This window comes from Manis javanica, chromosome 11 (assembly GCF_040802235.1).
Source record: "Manis javanica isolate MJ-LG chromosome 11, MJ_LKY, whole genome shotgun sequence".
In the NCBI taxonomy this organism is placed as follows: domain Eukaryota; kingdom Metazoa; phylum Chordata; class Mammalia; order Pholidota; family Manidae; genus Manis; species Manis javanica.
Window position 1 is genome coordinate 82254406 of NC_133166.1, and position 23398 is coordinate 82277803.

Genomic DNA, 23398 nt, shown 5'->3' on the forward strand with positions numbered 1-23398 from the left:
TATTAAGCTCTAACCAACCACTTTCTCTGATCTCTTTGCCCTTGAATGGAGCCTGGTACCACAAGAAAGCATAGGCTTGGGAATCAGATTCAATCCATGCTATAGCTTTTCAGCTTTATGAATTTGGAAATGAGATATACTATTCCTGAGCTTTACTTTTCAGATCTGTGAAAATAAGATGTAATATTGTTACTGGTTCTCTGGCTCTTTGTGGCCCAGACAAACAGCACAGAAGGATCTAAGCTTCATGAGAAAGGTCACCAGAAAACAATCAGAAGATATTTATTTTATCTGGATGTGCAGATGTGGTCTCTTTAAATATCAAGAAAAGCAAAATCCTCAGACCTTCTCTAGATACTAAAAGAAAATGAGAAAATGGAAAATATCAGAGGGCAAGGACAAGCTCTAAAATAAAGCTTCTTCAGTCTGGAAAGTCTTAAAGAACCCACACCACCCTCAGAGGTGAAATGCGAAGTCCCAAGAGTCTACACAAAGAAAGTATGGCTCTGAAATCTGAATTCAATGGTCTCAGAAGAGTGACTATAAAATAAATCATCTTCTAGTTGAACCTTATGTTTGACAGACAAAGAAATCCTGGGCCACATAAGTGAAGGACCCCAACTCCTGCCCTCTACCCCAGTACAATTTTCATTATACCCAACAAGTAGCTTTTTTTCTCCCCATGAAAATTTGAAGTGAGAAGACACTGCTCTAAAGACTTCATAAATACTCCATTTATGCGTCCATTTCAGTGCCAAGCTTGGAGGAGAGAAGATACCACACACACACACAAAATTGTCAGGCAGTGGTTTCACAATGACCTCATCATGAGAGTGCAAAGGGAGAGTCCAGAGTTCAGGCTTCCCTCCAGGCTTCAGGAGCTGTCATAAGCGAAGCCAAGAAAACAGGAGCAACAGAATATCCACTAGGCAACGGATATATGGGCTATTTGACCAAGTGACTGAAAAATGCACATATGTCACATCTAAGAGCAACTGATGTTGCAATGGGAAGGTCTGCCAGCCCAATGTTCTCAAACTCTAATGTGCATTAGAATCACTTGGGACTTTTGTTCAAATGTGCAAGTAGCCAATTTGTTCATAAAGATTCTGATTCAGATGGTCTAGGGGGACCCAGGAATCTGCATTTTTACAGGCATCCAAGGTTTAGAATTTGAGAATGACTACACTAAACTGTGAACTTCTGAAGGTCTCCGTCCAAAGAATGTATCTTCAACCATGCCCTTGGCAAAAAGCATGCCTGTCTCAAAGCTGGTGCTCAAGAAACATTTGCTCTCCTCTGAGTTTTATTCAATAGTGGATTGAATATGGTTGTCATATTACTTGGTGGTTTGAAACAGTATCAACAATTACTGAGTACCTGCTCTGTAGCAGACATGACCTTCAACTCTGGGAACACAAAAGCACAGAACACACAAACCTTATTTTTGACAAACATATATGCCACATAGGGAAATAGTCCTTCTACATAAAATCTTTGGTAAATGTCAATAGGTAATGTATGCTGTAAGATACCAGAGGACAGAAAAATCATGTCAGGCTTTGGCAGTTCAAGGAGGAAAGACTTGGACTTAGACCTTGAAAGAGAAGTGGACCCAGATTATCAAAGGACATTCTATGGAAGAAAGGTCTAGAAATGAGACCATTTTTGTTGTATTCAAGACGAAGAACAGAAACTTATTGAGAATTTACAAATGCCAGGCAATGTACTGTTCTTTCTCAAATTGATTGCCTCATTTGCTTTTCAAAATAATCCTATCAAGTAGAAATAATAATTACCAATGTTTCACAGACAAGAAAATGAGAATCAGTGCTATTAAGAGCTTGCCCAGGAATAAACAGGTATTAACTTGAGTTTGATTGAACCCCAAGTTTATGGTAATACCCTTTTCTTTATCCTACACTACCTTAAGAATAAAAAACACCCTATGAAAGTATTTGTCCGAGGGTCCAAGATAAATGTGAACTATATTCATCATCAACACAGAACAAGAATAAAATATTAGGTTTTAGACAGTTGTCAAAATATTCAGATATACCTCAAAATGTCTATAAGTTTTGCAGAAAAGAGCTCTCTGGGCAACTCAAGGCTGTCTGTGTAGTTCAAGTTCGCAGAACCTTTAGCTGGGCTCTGGTTACATACAATTGTCCAGGCAAAGGACCCCAGGCCTAGGGACAAGCCCAAAGGAGACTACAGGTAGGTGCTGCAAAGAAGAGTCAGAATTAAGGCCTTTTCCAGACTCTCTAAGCACCTCGAGCACTGAGTTACCTGAGAACATAAATGAAAAGTGTCTGCTCTCTAGCATTTATCCAACTGCCTTTGCTAAGTTCCCAAAGAGATGCTCATTTAGAAAGCTCATCTTTGGAGAGTGTGAGCTGCTAATTCTGGCTCACTGGGATATGGCATGAGGCTGCCAATCTTATACTCACTTGGCATTTGTCCTGGAGAGAGGTATCTGTGACTGAAGGAATGATATTCATCAAGGGTGAAACCAAGAGAAGGCCTTATCCTTCCCCACTTGATACCAGGCCACAGTGTCAGGTCCCAGGTGGGAGTGAGGTGGGTGTGAGTCAGGATGGTGGGGCAACAGATCTGTGATGGGGACTCCCAGGTTACCAGGCCACCTCCACTGGGATGTGAGCCTCTCCTCTCCCATCTCCGGATGCATTTCAGAGGAGATCTGAGAGATCGTGAAAGCACAGCCTCAGGAGTTCTCAGGTTGTGTCTCAAGAAACCTCTGAAGAAGGAGGTAGAATTTCCATACTTGCCTGTGACAGTAGGCTGGGAAGGTAGCCCTTCATCCTAGTGGATTTAGTGTGTACTCAGTGGAAATTGCCACCTTACAAAGGGCAGGGCTCCCACTTCTGACCGGGGAAGTTGAGAACCTCAGCCAGAAAAGAGGACGGGACGAAGGGGCAAAAACAGCTTCTTTGGCCAAGAAGGCTTCCATATTCATAAACCTTATCCCACAAGCTACATTTCTTAGAGACAAATACATGTGGCTTTGAAAACCTTGTTGAATGAAGAGTCTATTAGGATTTAATTAACACAAGAAAAACCATTTTAATTGTCACCCAAAATCTCTTTCTCCATCCCTTTTCACCATGGCCGCCAGCACCCTTTTGCGTTAATCTCTCTAACTTTTGTTCTTCTCTGTTCTACAGTCCGTGTGATACCCTAAGATAGCCTCCTCTCTCCAAACACTTCCAGTCTTCTTCTCAAATTTATTTAGTAATGGCTGTCCCTCAGAGAGGCCTTGATTTTCTGACCCCCTCCTCTCTATATGAAGACAAGAACTGGGGTTTCACTGGCCCGAAGGTTCAGCAATTAACAGATTCCTGAGAGGAAACTCAGGTATTCAGGGAAAAGAATGAATCAAAAGCACCCATGTAATATGAGCACATCTTCAAAATTATGTAATTGAGCTCATGTAGCTGACTCTTTATATCCTCAACAGGAAGAGATTCTTATATAGGGGTTTCCCTTTCTACATTAACAGAAAATTTTCATGACACACTGACGGAGTGGTCTGCCAAAACATTTCTTAGGACTCCTTCCTCACCTTAGTGACTGGGTAAGTCTCCACCATGATATCCTTTAGCAGCTTAGTGTCTAAAAAACTGTGCAGTCGGTTTACAATGTGCCCATGACATGATCATAAATATCACAATGCTTCAGACATAATGGCATTCAGTAAATAAATGTTTGCTGAGCTAAGGCAAAACTTAGCCCCTTAGGCCTATGCCCAGATCTTAGCTAGTGGCTACCTAATCATACAATATTGGATACTAGCTCTAGCCAACACCATACAATGCTCAAGGTTTTTAAAATTGCCCCATTCATCTGAGTGCAAAGGAAGTGGTATGATGATTACAATCAATATCTTTCTATTTGAAGTCACTCATTCCCCATCTCATTGTTCTACTAAAAGGAGGGACTACTGCCTGCGGAGAGGCAACTGAGCAGAATGGACAAGGCTTTGGGCTGAGAATGGAAGACACATGCAAAGACACTGCTTTCTTAAAACTTTTAAAAATTGAAATGTAGTTGATATGAAATATCATATTGGTTTCAAGTATATAGCACAGCAATTTGACAGTGATCTACATTATTCAGCCATTAAAACATAAAAAAGGCCAGAACAGGTCCCTTCTTTTCCTCAGTTTCTTATTTCCTTATCCTGATGTCCAACCTCAGTTAAAACCGTGGAACAAGCAGTGTCTAAAGACTCTACCGTATCAGAGTTTAGCCAAATCACAGCATTCAGAGGAGAAGTCCCAAGGGGTTGGGTGGTTAGAAGACCTTTGGAACAGCCCATCTTTTCAACACAAGAAGTCCCTCTGCTGGAAAAGCAGCAGCAGCAAGCCCCCTTCCCACAAGCCCCTCTGACAGCTGAGGGACAACCAGGAGTATCTCTAGAGCTCTTTGCGCAGTGAAGCTCTCCGCCTCATTTGCATGAGGCTAAATAATCTCCAGCCTCTATTCTGGTGTGAACTGAGATTGGTGACTGGTTAAATTCATCACAGAAGAGCAGTGGGATGGTGGTGGTGGTGACATGACAGTGACCTTTTAAACTAAAGCTTTCCTGTTAATTAATGGAAGAGAAATAGAGCACCTCGTGCAAAAGAAAGGGGGCTAACTTTGTAATCCCAAGTCAGGAACCTAGGCATTGAAGCTGGTAGAGAGCTTTCTGTGAAACTTCTTCCTGAAGAACTACACCCGACTTGATTATCCAGTACTTACCACGCACCATGTCAATTGCGTCTTTAACCATCTTCTCTCCACCCTGGTTGGAAACTCTGGGAGGGCTGGGAAGACCCATGTCTTGCTCACCATTGTCTCCTCAGTATCTGACAAGTAACTGGTGCTCCATAGATATTGCTCAATAAATGAATGAATGCATGGTTTATAGTGAGTGTTCCCCAGAATGCATTTCTGCCTAGAACCTCAGTATGTGGCTTTACTTGAAATGGAATCTTTGAAGTTGTAATTAGTTAACATGAGGCCAACTAGGTTAGGGTGGGCTTTAAATCCAATATGACTGGGGTCTTTAAAAGATTCAGAGAGGACACAGAGATACACACAGGGGATATGGCCATGCGAAGACACAAGCAGAGCTCGGGGTGACGTAGCTACAAGTCAAGGAAACCATGGAGGGCTGGGGGTGACCAGAAGCCAAAAAGGGAAGGAAGGATTCTTCCTGAAAGCCTTCAGAGGTAGCATGGGCCTGCCAACGCTTTGATTTTGAACTTCTATCCTCCAGAATTAAGAGAGAATAAATTTCTGTTGCCTTAGGCACCAGTTGGTGGTAACTTGCTCTGCCAGCCCAGTGAAATGAATGCATGGCTGTATAGGCATTTGCAAATAGTGTACAGATTACACTATCACATTCAAGTCAATCTTTGAATCAGAGTCTGATAAAACTAGAAGGGCTTGGGGAGAGTATGTATCTAAAGTTCTTTTTGTTTAAAAAACAGAGAGAGAGAGAAATAAGAGAGAATAAATGGGGAGCTGGTGCCTGAATCTAGATCACCTTTCTCTTCTATGAATACACCACTAATGCAATGCTGTATTTTATAAAAATAACCTAGAAGGTATTAAACAATTGTCAAAACTTCATTGATCATGTTATCTGCAATTGTGTAAGTAGATTTAAATTCCTTTTTTAAAAAAATCCTTTCCTCCCTTTATACCAGATCATAAATTTTTCCCTCAATATTTCTTCAAAAACAACTAATGTTAGAAAAGAAAACAAATTTTAAAACAACCAGCTAATCTTAAAGATAAGTCATGGAGTCATGGCCAAGTGTAACAGAAAGAGACAGGACTAGAATTTTGACCTAGTCTTAATTTCTAACCAGGCTGGACCATGTGTTCTTAACTGCATTATTTTAGATCTCTGAACCACTTTCAGGCACTTCATACCCTCATAAATTCTCCCCTTCATTCTCCCTTTGTTCTCTAATGCAGCCATGAGCACTTAGTTAAAAATCTTTGTTCAAAACTTTGAGACTTAGAATTACTCCAGTGGAATATTGTTTTAATCCAAAAAATTACAGCAGAGAAGTCAAGGTCCCTGAAGTTAAGGTTAACCTTAAGTGTCACGCTTTCTGAGATTTGAGTTATGGGGGTAGGTATGTATGTGCTACAAGGTACACATTTTAGCAGTGGCATCCTTCAGAAGCAGAAGTGTGTTCATGAAAAAATAATAGTAATCTCAGCATTTACAAAGCTCTGTTACACAGCACTTGCTCTTCACAATAACCAGATTCCAATTTTAGAAATGATTAAACTGTCACTCAGGGAATTTACCCACAAAGATAAAAGACTGGAATAAACCTGGCCCAGAGTGTACATTTCTACACACCAATAATTCCCCCCAAAATTCAAGAAGACATTTTGTATTTTTGTATAAGGAAATGTTTTAATTCCTTCACTTGAAAAGATACAGATATCAAACGTATGGGTGGCTACAAACAAAATACACAAGCTGTAGGGTTGGGAAATCAGTTTCATCCTAACTCTACCACGCATTTCAATCTGTGACTGTGGGAAATAATCTTCCTACTTTGTAATTCAGTTGCTTCTTTTCTCTTGCTAAGTAGTAATAACAACATTGTACAGGGCTCCTTTAGACCCCAGAAGATTCACGTTCATTTTCCATGGATGACAGATCCCTGGTATGGGTGGTCAGCTGCAGGTTCTCTGAGAATGAAGGTCACAGAAGTCACTGGTATTAAAAGAAATCGCTTGGAAGGGCAGGGTGGTCAGGCCCTAGGCAAGGCCCTAAATAAGTAGTAGGTGGGGCTGAGGTCCGAGGACAAGAATAGGGAGACCATATTTCCAGGCCTTTCTGCTCCTTTCCCAAACTCTCCTCTATGTGTGTTTATTTGCTTCTATATATGTATATATATATGTGACATTTTCCAGCATGATCCCTGTCCAAATTATTTGTCTTATATTCAGTACTTTGGTCGAAATATATGTTGGAAATTTTCATTTAGAAAATGACATTTCTGTGTAAATAGTGAGTCATGTTAGGGCCCCCTTGATGTCGTTCATCCTTCTTCTACACCTGTATCAGCACTTGGCTTCCTGAGTAAAGTTGTCTAATCTTAATGCCTTAGTAGGCTCCCTACAGGAGATCTGAAAATGCTTAGTTTTACTGTGGTGCCCCCTAGTGCTGTGAGACTAGATTCAGTATCTGTACTTGCCAGTACAGATTTCATAAGAAAAGTGAAATTTGGAAAAGAACCATTTTGACAAATTTGTCTGTATTTCCTTTTGCACAGAATGGAATGAAGAGCATTCTCTTAGCGTGAGTCACAGATCCTTTATGACCTGCTCCCACCTAGATTTTCAGCCTCATTTTCTGTCACTTTCCCTATGAACATCCAAGTTCAACCATTCTAAACAATTGGCTTTTCTACTTAGAAAGTCTTCTACCCCTACCCAGTCACCACCATCCCCCTTGTCCATTTAAGGGCTTTCTACTACTCCTACTATTAGCTGAAGCATCATGTCCTCCCCCTGCTTTACCCTTTCTGTTTTCTTATCTGTAAATAGATTATGTCCAATGCCTGCTCAAAAATACATATTTCTATTTAAAAAAAAGGAGCCTCAAAATATTTAATGACACATCAGTTCAACACTTCAAATGTCCTTTTTAATTCCCATAGAATTGCTTAAGAAATGCAAGCTCAGTTGCATTGAAAATCATTTATTTGCTTGTCTAGAAAACTCATTTGATTACATGGTTACACATATAAACTGAGCTAAATCAAGACAAGGTATTTCAGAAAAAAAAAAAAAAAAACTTCTTTTCCTTCCTAAATGATACAAACAGAAATCCAAGTTACAGACTGAAATTTCATCAAGAAACTGTGAATTCCAATTCTGGCCCTCACTGACACAGAGCTGGTCAGGTCACTTTCCAAGTACCTCCACTTCTGTTTTTCCCAGCAGTAAAAATGATAAGACTATAAATCTTTTTAACTGTGGGATTTGCTGAAGAATTATCACTAAAAGCTGTCACATCAATGAAGTACTATGATAAAGCTGGTACAAATCTTAGAAGAGCCTTTCTTCAAGAGCCCTGAGACACATGAATATCACTGACCTTACAGATCAGCTTTTTTATGTCCTTGTTCCTTGTAGAAGTTGCAGGTGAGATTGGAAGCCTAGTGCTTTAAATTGGCAACCCCAGGAAACATCCAAAGAGTGTGTATTGGTTTGGGAAACAAGAATATTCCATTTTTTAACTTGTATCACGGACATTCCCCTGGGGCATCCACTTCTTTCCCCTTCTAAGTAAAGTTTGATGCTAACCCAGAATAGGTTATTTAGATATTCATATGGTACCTAAATAAGTAGAAATTACAAATACATGTGCAAGTTTGATTTCCTCTGATCCCTTCTTAAGAACAGGGAACTCTAGAAACTTAGATAACAAAAATCTGTTTACTTATTTTTTGCATTTCTCAAATCCTCATACCCATTCTTTGAATATATCTAAACACATACAGGATACTGAACTACAACTCTTTCTGACCATTTGATCCAGCTGTGTCATGTTACAGATAAGAAAATAAAGACCCAAAGAGGGAAGTGAATAATCTGAGCAGTGGGTAAGGTCTGTGTTTTCTCCTGGCATCTTAAAAACGGAAACTTAACCGAGTGTTGAGAAAGCAAAAGTTATTTATTTGAAGAGAAAGTTGACTGCCAAATGGAGTTTAATAGTTATATCTGTATTTTTTACAGAGCCATCCACGTAGCAATTATTTTCTAAGGCTCAAAGTTAAATCTAAGAAATAAGGAAAAATCATGATGACTCTCCAAATATCTTTCCCTTACAGTAAAAGAGATTCAATTTAATGGGGTAAATAATCAGTGTTTCAGCTCTATTTCCCCCCTGTACACAGCACTGTAGTATTATATCTTAGAAAAGGTGATGAGTTTGTGTCATCTCCTACCCTATCCTTCAACCAAAATTCCAAGCGATCTTATTGAAGAGTTTGTAAAGGTTACCAGTCTATGTCCCTTTTTCAACAGCTACCCTACCACTTCTCTTTCAACCTCCCTCTCTCTCTCTCACTGTCACAAAACCTCCCTCCCACCACCATCATTTGATTAAATTCCAGGGAGACTACACTGCCTATCTATGCTACCCTTCCCCCTAATAAAGTATGGGAGACTAAATTTAAGAACCCTCTGGTGCTGCCATGGATGCTATAACAGTCTAAGAAATTATGGTAGCTAAAACAGTCTCACTAGAAATAAGAGAAAAATTTGAAGTTAATGTCAAGTGAAGAATTTCAAAGATCTGTGCCAAAAAAAATCTGTATCCATAATATGTGAGAGTATGTTTCTTGAGCAAACAGCTGTAACATACCTCCTCTGATTTTGCTTCCATTTCTGTGCCAGGACGAGAGAAAGCTAGTTCTTTCTGAGATTGGCTCACTATGGATTCTCGTGTCCTGAAAACACACATTCAGCTTTTCTCCCGGGTGCTGTCCCTAAATTGTTGGGTGATTTGCTGAAAGGACCCTCTCCTCAGTGTCCCCTTGGTGTTGAGAGTCAGGGCGGCTCCGCCTCCAGCTGGCTCTATACAAGCCTCACCTTTTGCTCTCATGCTCAGAGCCCTAGTGTGATTGTTGGGCCTTGACGGGAGCCATCTGTCTTGGCTTTTTATCATCCCACAGTGTAGGGAAATATATAACACTGTGGTTGTTCGTAAAAGCACCCTCAGTGCTCCCAGACCTGGTGAATGCACTCAGCTGTTCTATTTTTGGTCACTCTCTTTGTTTTCTTCTCGGAAGAGCCTAATTCCGGTCTACGTCTTGGGCATCCTGCCATGGACATGTTGCTCCTCCCCCACACCCTCTCCCCAAATCGCCTACTCTAATATTCACCCGGAGCGTTCTGCACAGAGAAGGAAGTACGTGGCATGGTGAGGAGAGGACCCTTGTGTTGTGCTCACTGGTCTGCAGACTTGAGCATGACTGCGGCTATACTTCTGGAATTTGGGTACATGAGCTCTCTCGGTGGTACAGCGATCACATCCGCACTCCCACCAGCCTCTGTGTACCAAAACCCCCTATTTCCTGTAGACAGACAAGCCCAGGCATTGGCTAGGACTCTACTCATCATATCCTGGTCTAATGTGAGATACCCAGTCTCTGCCATGACCATCAGAAGGTAAAGTTCCCAGTGTCTTATCTTTACCTAGGAGAGACTTTTCTAACCAACCAAAGTAACCTGCCAGCATAACAACAATTACCAGAGTCCACCCAACAAGGGAATATGGGGAGACTGAACATCTAATTTCTTTTCAGTGGAGTCTCCTGCAGGTAAGAACATCCTTGAAGACTTAGTGATGTCTGTCCCTAAGAACACATAAATAAGCAAAAATAACATAAAAGGGACCAGATTACATAGAAGGAAAAATGGAACGAATATCTTCATTAAGTGGGGGAAATACTAGAAAGGTGATCATCCTCTCCAGACTGTATTGGACAAAGTGATGTCTGTAAGCTGTGATTGGTAGAGAAAGACTGTGAGAAACAATATCTGATTAAGTTGATGGGTAAATGTTTGGACATGTGCACATACATGCATGAAGAGAAATATCTCTGCCCTTAACAATACACAGGTTAGCGATTTAAAAGAACTTAATATTGATACCTACAGCATTCTTCAATAAAGCAAATCTTGAGTATCTACTGGGGTTTGTGAATACAATGGGATGGGGAACCGATCTCTTTCTTATTTCCTTTTATATTAATGCTCTGATCAAACACAAGCAGAATGGGTAAACCAAGAATATCAGTGACTCAAAGCTTCAAAGTAATAGCTCCTTAAGGAATACTAGGATTCTTGCAATGCAGAGAAAAGAATAATCCAGAAGCAGTGCCCTTGCCCTGCCTCCACTGTGCCCCACCACTGCCACTGCTGAAAAGAAGGAAGGAAAGGAGGTAGGAGGGTGTTTGACCACACTTTGCAATCTCTGAGGAGGGGAAAAAACCCTCAATTTTGGCATCAGATTATTTACCGTTTGCAGCTGTTGATGCTGCTATCGGCAGAAGCTGGAGGAAATGAAGAGCCCGGTGATGCATCTTACCTGAGGAGTATAGAAGTGCAGGCAGATGTAGGTGAGGCACACGAGCAGCCCCAGCCCCTGAATTACGGAGGCCACCAGCCATAGCTTGTTCTGGAATCTCCTCCCTGGTGTAGTTCCCACATTCCCGTCCAGGGGTTGGACCCCTTCCATCTCCACAGTCTGGATGCAGGGAAGATGAAAACTGTGGCAAAGGGGAGCCTGACGGAACACTGGCCTCTTCCCCACAAAGAAGGACAGGAAGGCAAAACCAAGCTTATCAAGCAGAAAGTGCCCAGGTCCCAGGACCAGAGGTAAGAGGCGATTGAGAGAGCAGAGAAATCTCTCTCAGTTTTAATGCTGCAGCTTTTGCAGGCAGGCGGGGGAACTTCTTTGTGACTAATCTGAATTTCCCCTTTACTTTCTTTCTTTTTTTTTTCTCTGGGCTAACAGGGAGTTGTTTTTGTGGCATTCCAGTTCTGATTTGAGTGACTGTGAAGTGACAGTCATATAAGTGTGCTCTTTTCTAAATTTCTCATCGCACCAATATCCAAACTGTGGGTCACTTGGTAGAGATAAAAATCATCATCCGTTGATGTAGGAGCTCATCTATCCCTTCCCCAAGGTGTCTTGAATCGTAGAGGAGATTTAAGGAAAATGCTGGCCTGAAGTTCCTGTCTGCCCTGTATTAGGTAACTAAGCACTGAACCCACTCTGCAGATTCAAGAGGAAAAGGCACACACAGACCATTCTTAAGGTGAAAAAGAGAATAAAAGAAAATGGGATGGTGGCTCTTGTACAAATAAAGGAGTGGAGTCTCTAGTTTTGGTCCATTATGCCGTGACAAATAAACTAGTATATATTGAGCGTCTACCACGTGCCAGGCACTGTGTTAGAGAGCCTTACAATCTTTTTCTCATTCAGTCCTTTGAGACAAGTTTAGTAAACACATACATGATTATGTTTTAAGTGCAGCAGAAAAGAAGCAGAAGAGTATCTTGACCTTTTCCCCTTCCTTCCACTTTTCTCCATACATAGTTGTTGCATGAATGAATAAATGAGTAGATTTAAATAAGCTTTGAAGATTGTTCGTTTCTTTGAAGTAAGGGGTGGACTCAGAACTTGGAAAGTATAAGCATCCTACCAATAGGCAGATGCTTTTCCCACTGACATAAATGTTAAAATTATTTATAATTTTGAGTTCAAATTGATAAATATTTACTGAGTAGATAGTAAACCCACTGCTATCCTTGATGACATAAGGATGTTATAAGGGGATGTTTAAGACAGAATTCTGTCTCTTCTGTGGGCAAGTGTATCTCTCTGAGCTCCTCATGAGCCATTCAATGGGTATTTAAAGAAACAATGGTGGGAGGAATGATTTGATACCAGTAATATGAGCTGTTAAATGCACCATAATTTTATAGAAAGTGGGTATGAGGCATATCAAAAGAGAAACAGTTTGTGGGAAATGGAAAGTACATTTATTATTATAGTATTAATTAATTAAAATATGAATTAATACTCTCATTATAATCATCATGCCTTACATTTGAAGAACATACTGGTCTTCAGAGGTTCAAGTCTTTTTGTATGAAAGATAAGGTAACAAACACTGCATCATAGACTGTCAGCCAAAACTGAAATAAAGTTCCATCTAAATTTCTCTTGAAACAGTTATTCCAATGAGCAAAGTATGTGTAACATACAGGGTATGGAGGGAAGAAAATGGAAAGAAAAATCAGTGTGTAGAAGCACAATTCTTGTGTAATAGCTGATAGTCACAAACATTAAAATTGGGAACCAGTTATTTATTTTCAAAAGCTGATTAAAAGAGTCACAGCAAAAAAGCCTGAAATACTACTAGCAACGTCCAGACCAACCAGCTGAAAAAGAAACAGTGAAAACAATTAACATTGAAAAACAAAGAAAATATTTGTAAATAGCTGCCAAAGGGTGAAAAAAAGTAAGCAAGCAAACATTCATAAAGTATGTACGCATGCCCTGGACAACACCTCTTCTCACTGTAACATCTTGGCTTCCACGAAGAAAAATTGGCAGTTACTGTCATTCCTTATAGACAGTAAAAACGGTGCAACAGAATGAATTTCCATTTTTGTGTTGGCCCAGGAAAGCACAGGTCACCTATACCAGAACTCAGGCTGCACATCTAAGACACAGTTTTCAGGTATCTTAGTCCTCCTACCATATTGTGCCTGCTTGTAATTTTTGGTTGAAGTTTACGTGATATTTTACATTTAATTGTTTCTTGTTTCATTGAGAACATTCTCATAGCTTCTTCACTTTCTTTGTGGGAAGAAGGGGAATGCACACAAGAAAAGAAATATAAACTGGCCTGGAAGTTCCAGACAAGACCTTGTGATAGACCATATAAGCACTTCAAAGTTCATCACTGGGCTGGTCTAGCATCTGGAACAAATGAAACCACCATCGGGGATAGCATTGATGGCATCTCTCTCAGACAGATAGGCAGATAGGTGGAGTCCTCCATCTTCAAAGTTGACATGTTCCTAAAGAGGTCAAGCTTGTTATTTGAATCTTTGGCATTTTTTTTTTTTAAGCATCTCACAAATATCAAATACATAGGTTAACCAGAGCAAACGAGCCATGGACTGGAAGCCTCATTCCAAGAAGTCACCTTCCCGCAGATCTTAAACCTCAAAGTGAATGGCCATTTCAACATTCCAGAAAAGTATAGAAAATAAAAAGGCTTTACAACTGACAGAATATCCTCTACTTAGAAAGCAGCAAAAACCTTTTTGGTTTTTTTTTTTTTAATTTGGCAGGGGTGGGGACTTTTTTTTACATTTGATTTTTGTTGTTTTGGTTTTTTTTTTCTTTTTTGTCTGCTTAGTTTGGGGGTGGGTGTAAAATCTGTACTTTTCATTTGTTTCTAAGTCATTTCTCCATTCAACAAGCATAAGCCAGGTGCCTACATAATGGTGCTGACAGAGGGGTGGGGGGAACAGAACAAAACACGCTTAGTCCTCAAAGAGTCCACAGATAGGAAGGTAGGACCATTACAGCCAGCAAAGTGTCAAGCCCCGATGGCTGTGCAGGAGGGAAGGGTGCCCAGAGAGATTCTGGTTTGGACTGGAGTTAGGGTGGAGACGGCCTCCTTGAGGTGAGTCAAGTAAATCCTGGAGAAACCAGAAGCAGTCTCGCCGCCTGGGGACGTGAGGAGGGCCAGTAATCGCTGGGCAGGGCTGAGGGAAATCCACCTACATATTGCCCATTGGGGAGCTGTGCCCAGAGAGGGGGCCAGTGAAAGAGAGTGGCCAGGGAAGAAGCTAACACGCTGTCATGAATGGACTTCGGTTACAAGTGAAGAACTCAACTTTTTCCCGAAGGCACCGAGGAAACATGGGAAGGTCTAAAGCGGCACGTGATATGATTACATTTCTGGAAAAAAAATCGAGTGAATTAGGCATGGGAGTGGGGATCAAGGAGACCAGCTGGGTTCTCTGCATCAGCTGAGGAGGTGAGTGGGGTCTAAAACTACCTCTGTGCCCAGCAATCCAAGCCCTCCATCCCAGAGCGAGTGATTTCATCCTACAGGAAGAGAGTCTTTATCTTCCCACAAAGATGTGCTCTGCATCCCAAGCCCTGAGTGAAGGGCTGCATCCACACCCATAAAGGCTCCCTTTTCTTATTCATAGACTCAGAGAGAGCACCCTGTTCTAATTCACACAAAGACAGCAGTATGAGCTGGGGCTGTCCTCAGTTGCTGTTTTTAAGTAAGAAATAATAAGATCCTAAATTAAAGCAGAAAGGATAAAGAGAGAAGAAGATATGGTGGCTATTCATTCATCAAGCATTTTGAGGGCCTACTCTGTGCCATACAGAGGGAGTCATAGTGAAGCTCTGCCCTGAGACAGGCGACACAGGAAGATGGGAGGTAACGGATACAAAAACTGCATTTCAGATGTCAAAAACCTGACTTGCTGTCTGTTCTCACCCTGCTCTTGTTCCTCATGTCTCTGTTCTGGTCAGTGTGTTTGGCACTCCAGGATCTCAAAACCCCAGAATCAGCTTTGACTCATCTTTGCCCCAAATTAGTCAAGCAGTACAGTTCATACACCCCTCCAATCCTGCTGCGTCTGCTCCAACTCCTTGTTCCTCCCCCTCCCAATCCTTGAACTCCTGAATTAAACATCCAGCTATTCTCCCTACTTCCATTCCCTTTGCTCTCCCAGCCATTCTGCTCTGGCAGGCTCTTTAAACCCAGTCATGACTACGATCCTATCAATACCTCCATCTCAAAGAGGATAAAGTTGAAATTCTTTAGCTTGACATTGGAGTCATTCCATAATGGAACCCCAAGTTTACTCTCCAGACTTATCTCCCTTTATTTCCTGATTATTTGAGGTAGTCACTGCCTCAAATATCCTTACCTTCCATCTCTAACAAACAAAACCCCACGCACTTCATGGGCAGAGCTGGCTGCTTCATGAGGTAGTGAGCCTGCAGCACTCCAGAAGAGGCTGAACGAAACCCTTGAAGGAATACAGTTTGGGGAATTCTAGCCCTGAGCAGGGGATTTGTACATCAGTAATTCCCAAAGCCTGGCAGATCTTCAGAATCACCAGGAGAGCTTTTGAAAGATTCACATTCCAAATCCCTTCACTCAATTCTGACTTGATAAGTTTGGATTAGTGCCTTATGAATATGTATAGAAAATCTAAATGCTTCCCTAAGAGCCAGATTTGTGAATCTGCCTAAATGATCACCTAAGGTGGGTTTTTTGTTTGTTTTTTTTTTACTGTTACATTTCTATGATAGGGAGCCTTCCCTGGGCCTCCCAGAAGAATCAGTCTCCACCCCTGTGTTGAGAGCATTTACCATGCTGGGTAGTATTGGAAGAGTCTTACACCTGCTTGAATCTCTTTCAGCCCCTACCCATGATGCTGAGTGATCCTGAAGCCAGGGGTCCTGTGCTGCACTCACGCACAGAGCCAGCCAGATAGTCTTTCTAGAAAGATTTGCTGAATTAAATTGAATTTGCTTGCAGTAGATCTGAAGCATGTTATTTTCAGGACCAGGAAAGAATGAGAGTCTTAACAAAACTGGAAATGGCACTAATTAAATACAGAAGTCTCCTGATAGTTGGAGACTTTGAACTTAGATGTACAAGATTAACAAACCTGAAATGTGTACTTTTCATTGAAACTGGATGTACACTATTAGTTTAAATGCAAATGTGAACTCATATATGATATTCTATTTGGGTTTCAGACACAATAGCCCCTCAACTTGTCAAACCCTTTTCTTCCGGTGCTGATTTTCCCTTTCATTTTTCATGTTCGCTACTTTTCTTTATCTTGCATTGACCCCTGGCAGCTATTTTAGGGCATGATGATAGATTCTAAATCTTAGTGGCACAAAACAGCCAGACATTTTTCTCTTTGTGGAAATATGCCCGTGAAGTACTGCACCATTATGGAAAGCAAATGCCTCGAGAGATTTAAGTACTCACATTTAATTTTTTAATTGTGTGTTTAAAATATGTATGCAATGCCAAGAACGTATAAAAATTGTAAGTAGATCATTTATATCCTAACAGAACACAGGCAATTTTCTTTATAGAGACTCAACATTATTGAAATATAATTATGACAATAAATTATGTATTTAAAGTGAACGATTACATGCATTTTGAATAATGTACACTAATGAAACCAATGGCATACATAACTTTTATTCATCTGCAAGTGGGAATTTTCTTTAAGTGCTAATCATTCTGAAAGCAAATCTAAATTGAATAAGAGATTACCTCCCTTTTCAAAATACATTTCATTGGGTATAAACTAGAATTAGTATAAACCAGAGATTCTTAACTAGGGGCAATTTTTCCCCCTCCCCTCTAAACTTCGGAGTCATTTGACAATGTCTAGAGACTTTTCTGGTTGTCTGGATCTGTGGCAGGTGCTACTAGTATCTAATGGAGATGGCTGGGAATTCTGCTGAATAATCTGTAAGGCACAGGACAGCCCCTGCTACAGCAAAGGATAATCAGCCTGAAATGTGTGTAGTTCTATGGCTGGAGCCCCTGGTGCAGATGTGCATGTCCATAATTGACCATGAATGAGGCAATAGAAAATTACCCTCTGATTCTGTGCATTTGCTGACTGTCCTGTCTGAAAATGCCTCTCCATTGCCCAACAGTAAAACTGTGAAGAGGTTACCGTTTTCTACCTGTGTTACAATTAAAAGCAGTTAAAGCTTAGAGAGATGAACTTACTTGGTCAAGGTCGCAGATTTAGTACATGGCAGAGCTGGGATCTGAATTCTGGTCCTTTTACTCTGGAACCTGTTCTTAAACTCCATGTGATACTATTGATCTTTTTTAAAATGACAAGTATAAGCTCTGTATCCGGCCAGGGCACCTAGAAAGCAATACAGCTAAGCAGATATTTACAGGCTGATTGCACATAGCCACTAATTCAACAAGAGAAAATAACTTCTTCCTATCAATTAGATCTTTCTTTTCCCCAAAGTTTTAGAGACTGGGAATACATCTTACGTTTCTTGTTTGCCTGTGTGTCTTCTGTGGGCCAGGCGTAGAGCCTCCTTTCATCCACTCCTCCTGGGAGCACTGTGCATGGTTATTACTAACCTCACATCTTAAACTTGAGGAGCCAAACTCTCAGAGTAATTTAACCACAACAGTGATGGATTTAAACCGAGACAGTCTGGGTTTGTCTGTTTCTTGAACTGAATCTAACCCTTAATAGCCATTGTTAAAGACCGAATGTCTATGCCTACCCAAAATCCATATGTAGAATATGTAATATGATAGTCCTTGGAGATGGGGCCTGTGGGAGGTGATTAGGTGATGAAGGTGGAGCTCCCTGTATCAGAAGAGGCACAGAGAGCTTGTTCTCTGTCTCTGCCTGCCAAGTGAGGGCAGGTGAGAAGGCAACCATCAGCAAGCCAGGAGGAGAATCCTCGCCAGAACCTGACCATGCTGGCTCCTTGATTGTGGCCTTCCGGCCTCCAGAATGTGAAAAAAATTAATCTCTGTTGTTTAAGCACCCAGCGTATGGTAGTTTGTTGTGGCAACCGAAGCCAATTTAGTAACCTGGGAATTATAAATCTGAACCAAAAGAGCACCATTTCTTGAACTCTGTCTTGTTTCTACCTTCAAATATATCCACCCTGTGATAACAAGAAGTTGGTCCTGTCCTCTTCAGTGTCCTTCTAAAGAACTCTTTTCTGAATTTTTAAACTCCCTATTTTGGAGCTAGAGTGAAATAATCTATGTAATACATGAAGCAATGTGTCTAGACAGAACAGACCCTAAACAGGTGTTATGGTGTGTGTTTTTAAACCTGTAAGGGCATTTCACTGTTTATTCTTTCAATGACATAAGTGAGATTCCTCTGCTCCTAAAGCTTTCTGCCGGACCAATCAGCATCTCTCGTTTTGAAGGTTGTATTCCCTAATCTCCCTCCCCCAGTACCACTGCATATGCTTTGTTTGCTCATTTCACCTCCCTAAGCTGTATTAAGTAGTCACACTTGGGATATGTCCTTTTTGTGACAATCATACACACAAAACACCCTGCACTTTGTGCAAATTAGCTAAGGGAGTTCCTCCAGTTCTCTCCTTTCTACTTTCTGCTGTATTCCTAGTGCTTTCTGCATTTCCTATCCCTTTCCTTCCAATATTAGCTCAAACTTCTCGGCTTCTCTTGATTAAACTTCCTGTTTCATCCCAAAGAATGCCCTGCTAGGAATCGCTCAAGCTCCAGATGCCCCAAGCCCCCCTGCCCCAGTGAGCTGTTCTCCACCACACCACCTTCCCTCACTCTGAGCTCCACCTGGGGCAGGTGGGTGAGGCTCCCCTAGCACAGTTCACAGGCTGCCCTCTGTCAGAGCTGTGCATGTATGCTCCTGTCTCTGCACAGGGGAGGGAGTCCAAGCTCATCCATTTCCATATGCCCCTGCTCCCATAGCACCACTTCATAGCTGTGCTCAGTACAGGAACTGAATTAGATTGGATTGAGAGCTGTCTGTGGTTTTATTCTAGGTCTTTGGAGCATCTCCCTTTCTTTCCTTCTACCCTTCTAGCTCCATGATTCCCCTCCCTTCTTTGATCCCACTTTGCTTTATTCTTGACAGTCTGGGCAAAAATCAGAAGACCTGTATCTAAATCAAAGCTTTTCTACCTCCCATTGGAATAGTTATTGAACTACCCAGCCCTCCTTTAGTCATCTATGATAGATAGGTAGATAACTAGATAGCTAGATTTTATGTATATATATATATGCACATACACATATATGTATAGACAGAGAGAGAAAGTGTGTGATACATAGAAGCATTCAATAGCCGTTAATTGTCATTACTAGCATCACTATTGTATCTTGAAACAGAACTTGGTGAGAGTTTTTACACCATGGAAATTGGTGAACATTACAAACTGGGATTTTTCTCAGGGAGGGGCTTTACCAGCACACCATTAGCGTAGGACCACATATTGAAATGCTAATATTTTAGATCTATTCAGTTAAATAAAACATTGTTAAAATGAATTATACCTGTTTTTTTAAATATGGCTACTAAAAATTTTCAGATTACATTGTGACATTTCTGTTGAACAGTGCTGGGCTAGATAGACCCTTTCTAATCCACATGGTAGGAAGATCCTATCCCACTACACAATGTGGTCCCCAGCTATTTCTGGGCATCCCAGGGAGAGCTCAGATGCTCCACAATTAGTCCAGATTGATGCTTGTCACCTCTGTCAGCAGTTCTCCCTTTGAACCATTGTTTTTCCATAGTCTTTAGGCTCCATGCACAGTCTAGTCACCTTGCCATTCTAGAATGATCTCTTTGTATTCCTATTCCTGTTCGCTGTGGGTTAGGTCATCTCCACAGCTACTAGAAATGTCTCCTCACAGCACCCAAGAGCCCAGTATGTCTAGCTCAAGGGTCCCCACCCACTTCATCACAGTTTCTAGATGGCAAGGGAAGGGCCAGCTCAATGTCCACCAATGAAAAAAGTGCTAAGGTTTCTTATACACAGAAGCTTCCTCTTCTTTTTCTCTCTCTTTCCAGTTATTAAGACCTCATGGAACAGACATGAGGAACAAAATTCCCCAGACATAGGGAAAAATCACCTTTGCTGTTTCCTAGATGCCCAGACCTCTAACCTTTACATTATATTAAAACTCCTTTATAATGTATAAAATGTGAGATTCCATTATTGCAAGGTTAGCAAAAATTAATATTTCCCAGTAAATTTTACTGTTTAGAAAAATCAAAGGAAGAAAAGTTATTTGTTTTCTTTTTTTACTTGTATAAGAGATCAAATAATACTACAAACTTATATAAGCAGTAAGATAAGGTAGTCCAGGGAAGATGTGAAGGGCCTCGACTACTGACTGGGGCTGTGGTAACAGAGAAGGTAACACGTGATCAGATATGAGATTTCCCTTGGAAGGAGAGCACTCGGATTTACTGGATTAGACATGGAAAGTGAAGGAAATCAAAGAACTAAAGATGACTTCTGGGTGATTTGGCTGAGAAACTGTGTAGTCATGCCATTAACCGAGGCAAGAGGAAGACAGGGCGGAGCAGAGGTGGGTGGCGGTCTGCAGATCAAGAGCTCCATTTCGGACAGCTCTTCATTTCAGGACCACACAGGTGCTTAGTGACTCTAAGAGTCGTCTAAGAGTTCTCCCCATTTTACAGATGAGGAAACTAGCATAGAGATGGTATATAACTTAGCTGAGCTCTTTTGGCTAACCTACTTCACGTGGTATTTTCTTTTACACAGCAGCACAGAGGTTAAGATTAGCTAAATTCTAGTCCCAGGACTGCCGTTTGCTAGCTGTATGACCCTTTGGCAAGGCCCTTAATTCCTTTAAGGCTTGATTTTTGTCCCCTTGAAAATGAAACGTTTCTTGCTCAGGGCTTGTGTAGCCTACAATAAATGTTTATTATTGATAAATATTAGCTAATATTATAGTTAGTCAGCTTTCCTCTCCAAATCTAGGACTATTGTAGCATTATGATCCTGGATTTACTCTGACTAAAAGAACCCATGTAGGAGGTGTGTTGGCCTGCATCTCTGTACAAGTTTTATTTCTCCCTGTAAGAATGCATATCAGAATGAGAAGCTTATTGCCTCTGATGGATACTCACTGACATCTAAAAACTGGGATAGGGGGAGTACTAGGTGAAACTTGAAATAAGCCTAATCCAGTAAAGGAAACATCAGAAACAAAAGGCAAGATACAAAAACTCCACTGAAATAGTTTTAAATGACCAAAGAGAAAAAGTCCCAACCTTAATAGGGGAAAGTTAGTTGAATCAGTATAAACACACACACACACAATACAGTCAATGCAGATCTTGATACTGGAAAGCCAAAGGTGAGGAATATTCAAGAGCATTTCCCCCATGCTGACCTCACAGGACTAACTGGTCCAAAATTAACAAAATTGAGAGATTTTAGCTTAAAGGCCTGCTGGGAGCCCACCCTGATGCAGCAGCCTCTTCCCACCACCCCCAGTAAACCCTGACATCTAACAGTGTACACCCTGACATCAGAGTGCCTTTGGTGACATGGTCCTTTCTCTCTATCATGGTTTGCCATTTGCCCAGAATAAAGAGCAGTGAAAAATCAGTGCCATCTGAGGTCAGGGGAGGGTGACCCTTCTGACCAGTCATCAAAACGGTGCCTTTGCAATACCTCTCAAAGGTAAAGTGAGGATACGATCATTAAGGATGGTATGAAAAGTTGTCAGAGAAAGCAGGACAAATACCAGCCCAGAGAGGGACAAGTAGAAATGGCTAAAGTGTCATGCCTTTTCTCAGAAGTATAGGGCACACCCCACCCCAAATTCAGCCCCATCCCAGGCAGGGTGTCCAGGCTGGATTCTAGCTATGCCCCTGGAGTGGGGTCTCTAGCTCCTGCAGTCTGGAGAGACAGTCCAGTACAACGGTCAAGATCATGAGCTCTGGACAGGCTGTCTGAGCCTGAATCCCAGCTTGCCTTGTGCTTTTCAGTCAGAATGGAAGAATTATTGAAGAATTGGGCAAATTACTTAGCCTTTTTTAAGCCTTGGTTTCCTCATTAATAAATGTGGGAAAGAATATAATGATTGTGTCTGGTACCTAACCTACAGGGAACTGTGAGACGTCAGTGCAATAATGCATGTACAGCACCTGGCACATACCCTTTAATAAGGATTCACACTTAGTTATGGAGATTCATTCTGGTTAGACCAAGATTTCTTGGTGGGAATGAGCCTTTAAAAAAAAAATCTGTCAGAAATTTGTTCCTTTTTAAGCAATTTTTTTGACTTGCCACCACACTAGAAAAGAACACATTATTATATAGAAAAGAATACCACATTTAATGCGAACACATTAAGTGCCCCCCAAAATTGCCAAAGAAAACAGTGGTGCAACCATTTCATATTGAGACAAGATTAGACAAAGGTGGGTTTCAGAAGTTGAGTGGAAGTGGTAAATCAATGAGGAGAGCTAAGAAAGACCAGTTTTCATATGGTCTTTCTCATCTGCCTATGAGATGTTAGGATTGTTTCTCATCTGCCATGAAGTTGTGATTTCCTATTACACGTTATGTTGATTCCCCTTCTTTCTCTAAATATACCACAGAAACCCAGTTAACCAGAAAGACTGTATTGGGTGGAAACAAATAGGAAAAGGGAGGGGAGAAACTCCATCGTCTGCCTGATCTTGTTTCCATAAGAGCTCCAGGAGGAGAGAAACCCCAGGGGAAAGAAAATTTGGTGGCTAAAAGCAGAAAGCTAACCAGTCAATCCTGGGGAGCCCCAGACAGTGAAGAAGATACAGATTAAGGGGGTTGCCTGGGGACATGCCTGTCAGCTCTGCAGCAACTCTGGAGGGATATGCCCCAGCCCAAAGCCCCCAGGTGATTTCCTCCTCAGAAAAGGCAGCCTGGCATCATGACTAAAATACTAGAGTGGAGGTAATTACTGAAATGTATTGCCAAACCAGGACACTCTGTGAGCAAAAGGGAACTCTATTCAGAATAAAGCTGGGTCAGTAGCACATACCAGCGCTGTCCAGGAAAGCCAAGATGTGACCATACTACTCAGCATCCACCACCCACTCTGTGCACAAACACAAAAACACAGCTAGGAGACTGGAAGATGGATGTTTGCTGGGAAGTAAAGGAAAATAGGGCGGTAAGTGATGGGGAAGGAAATAAACGTTTTTGAAAAGCTCTCCTGCTGGACTACGCCCACATGGAGCACCTTAT

At 41.3% G+C, this 23398-nt stretch overlaps 2 protein-coding genes across 23 annotated transcripts in view; one reads left to right on the plus strand and one right to left on the minus strand.

Annotated features, from left to right (window-relative positions):
• Window positions 1–23398, plus strand: part of LOC118971592 (uncharacterized) — a 411068-nt gene that overhangs the window by 375375 nt on the left and 12295 nt on the right. The window lies entirely within an intron of this gene.
• TNFSF4 (TNF superfamily member 4) overlaps window positions 1–23398 on the minus strand; it is a 61227-nt gene that overhangs the window by 4584 nt on the left and 33245 nt on the right. Inside the window, exon 1 of one of the 4 annotated variants that reach the window (XM_017640492.3) lies at window positions 11141–11425. The exons of the other annotated variants lie outside the window; for them this stretch is intronic. Within the exon in view, the coding sequence (XP_017495981.2) occupies window positions 11141–11290 (150 nt within the window). The 5' untranslated portion in view covers window positions 11291–11425. Of the gene's footprint in view, window positions 1–11140; window positions 11426–23398 lie in introns of those variants that run through there. 4 annotated transcript variants of the gene reach the window in all.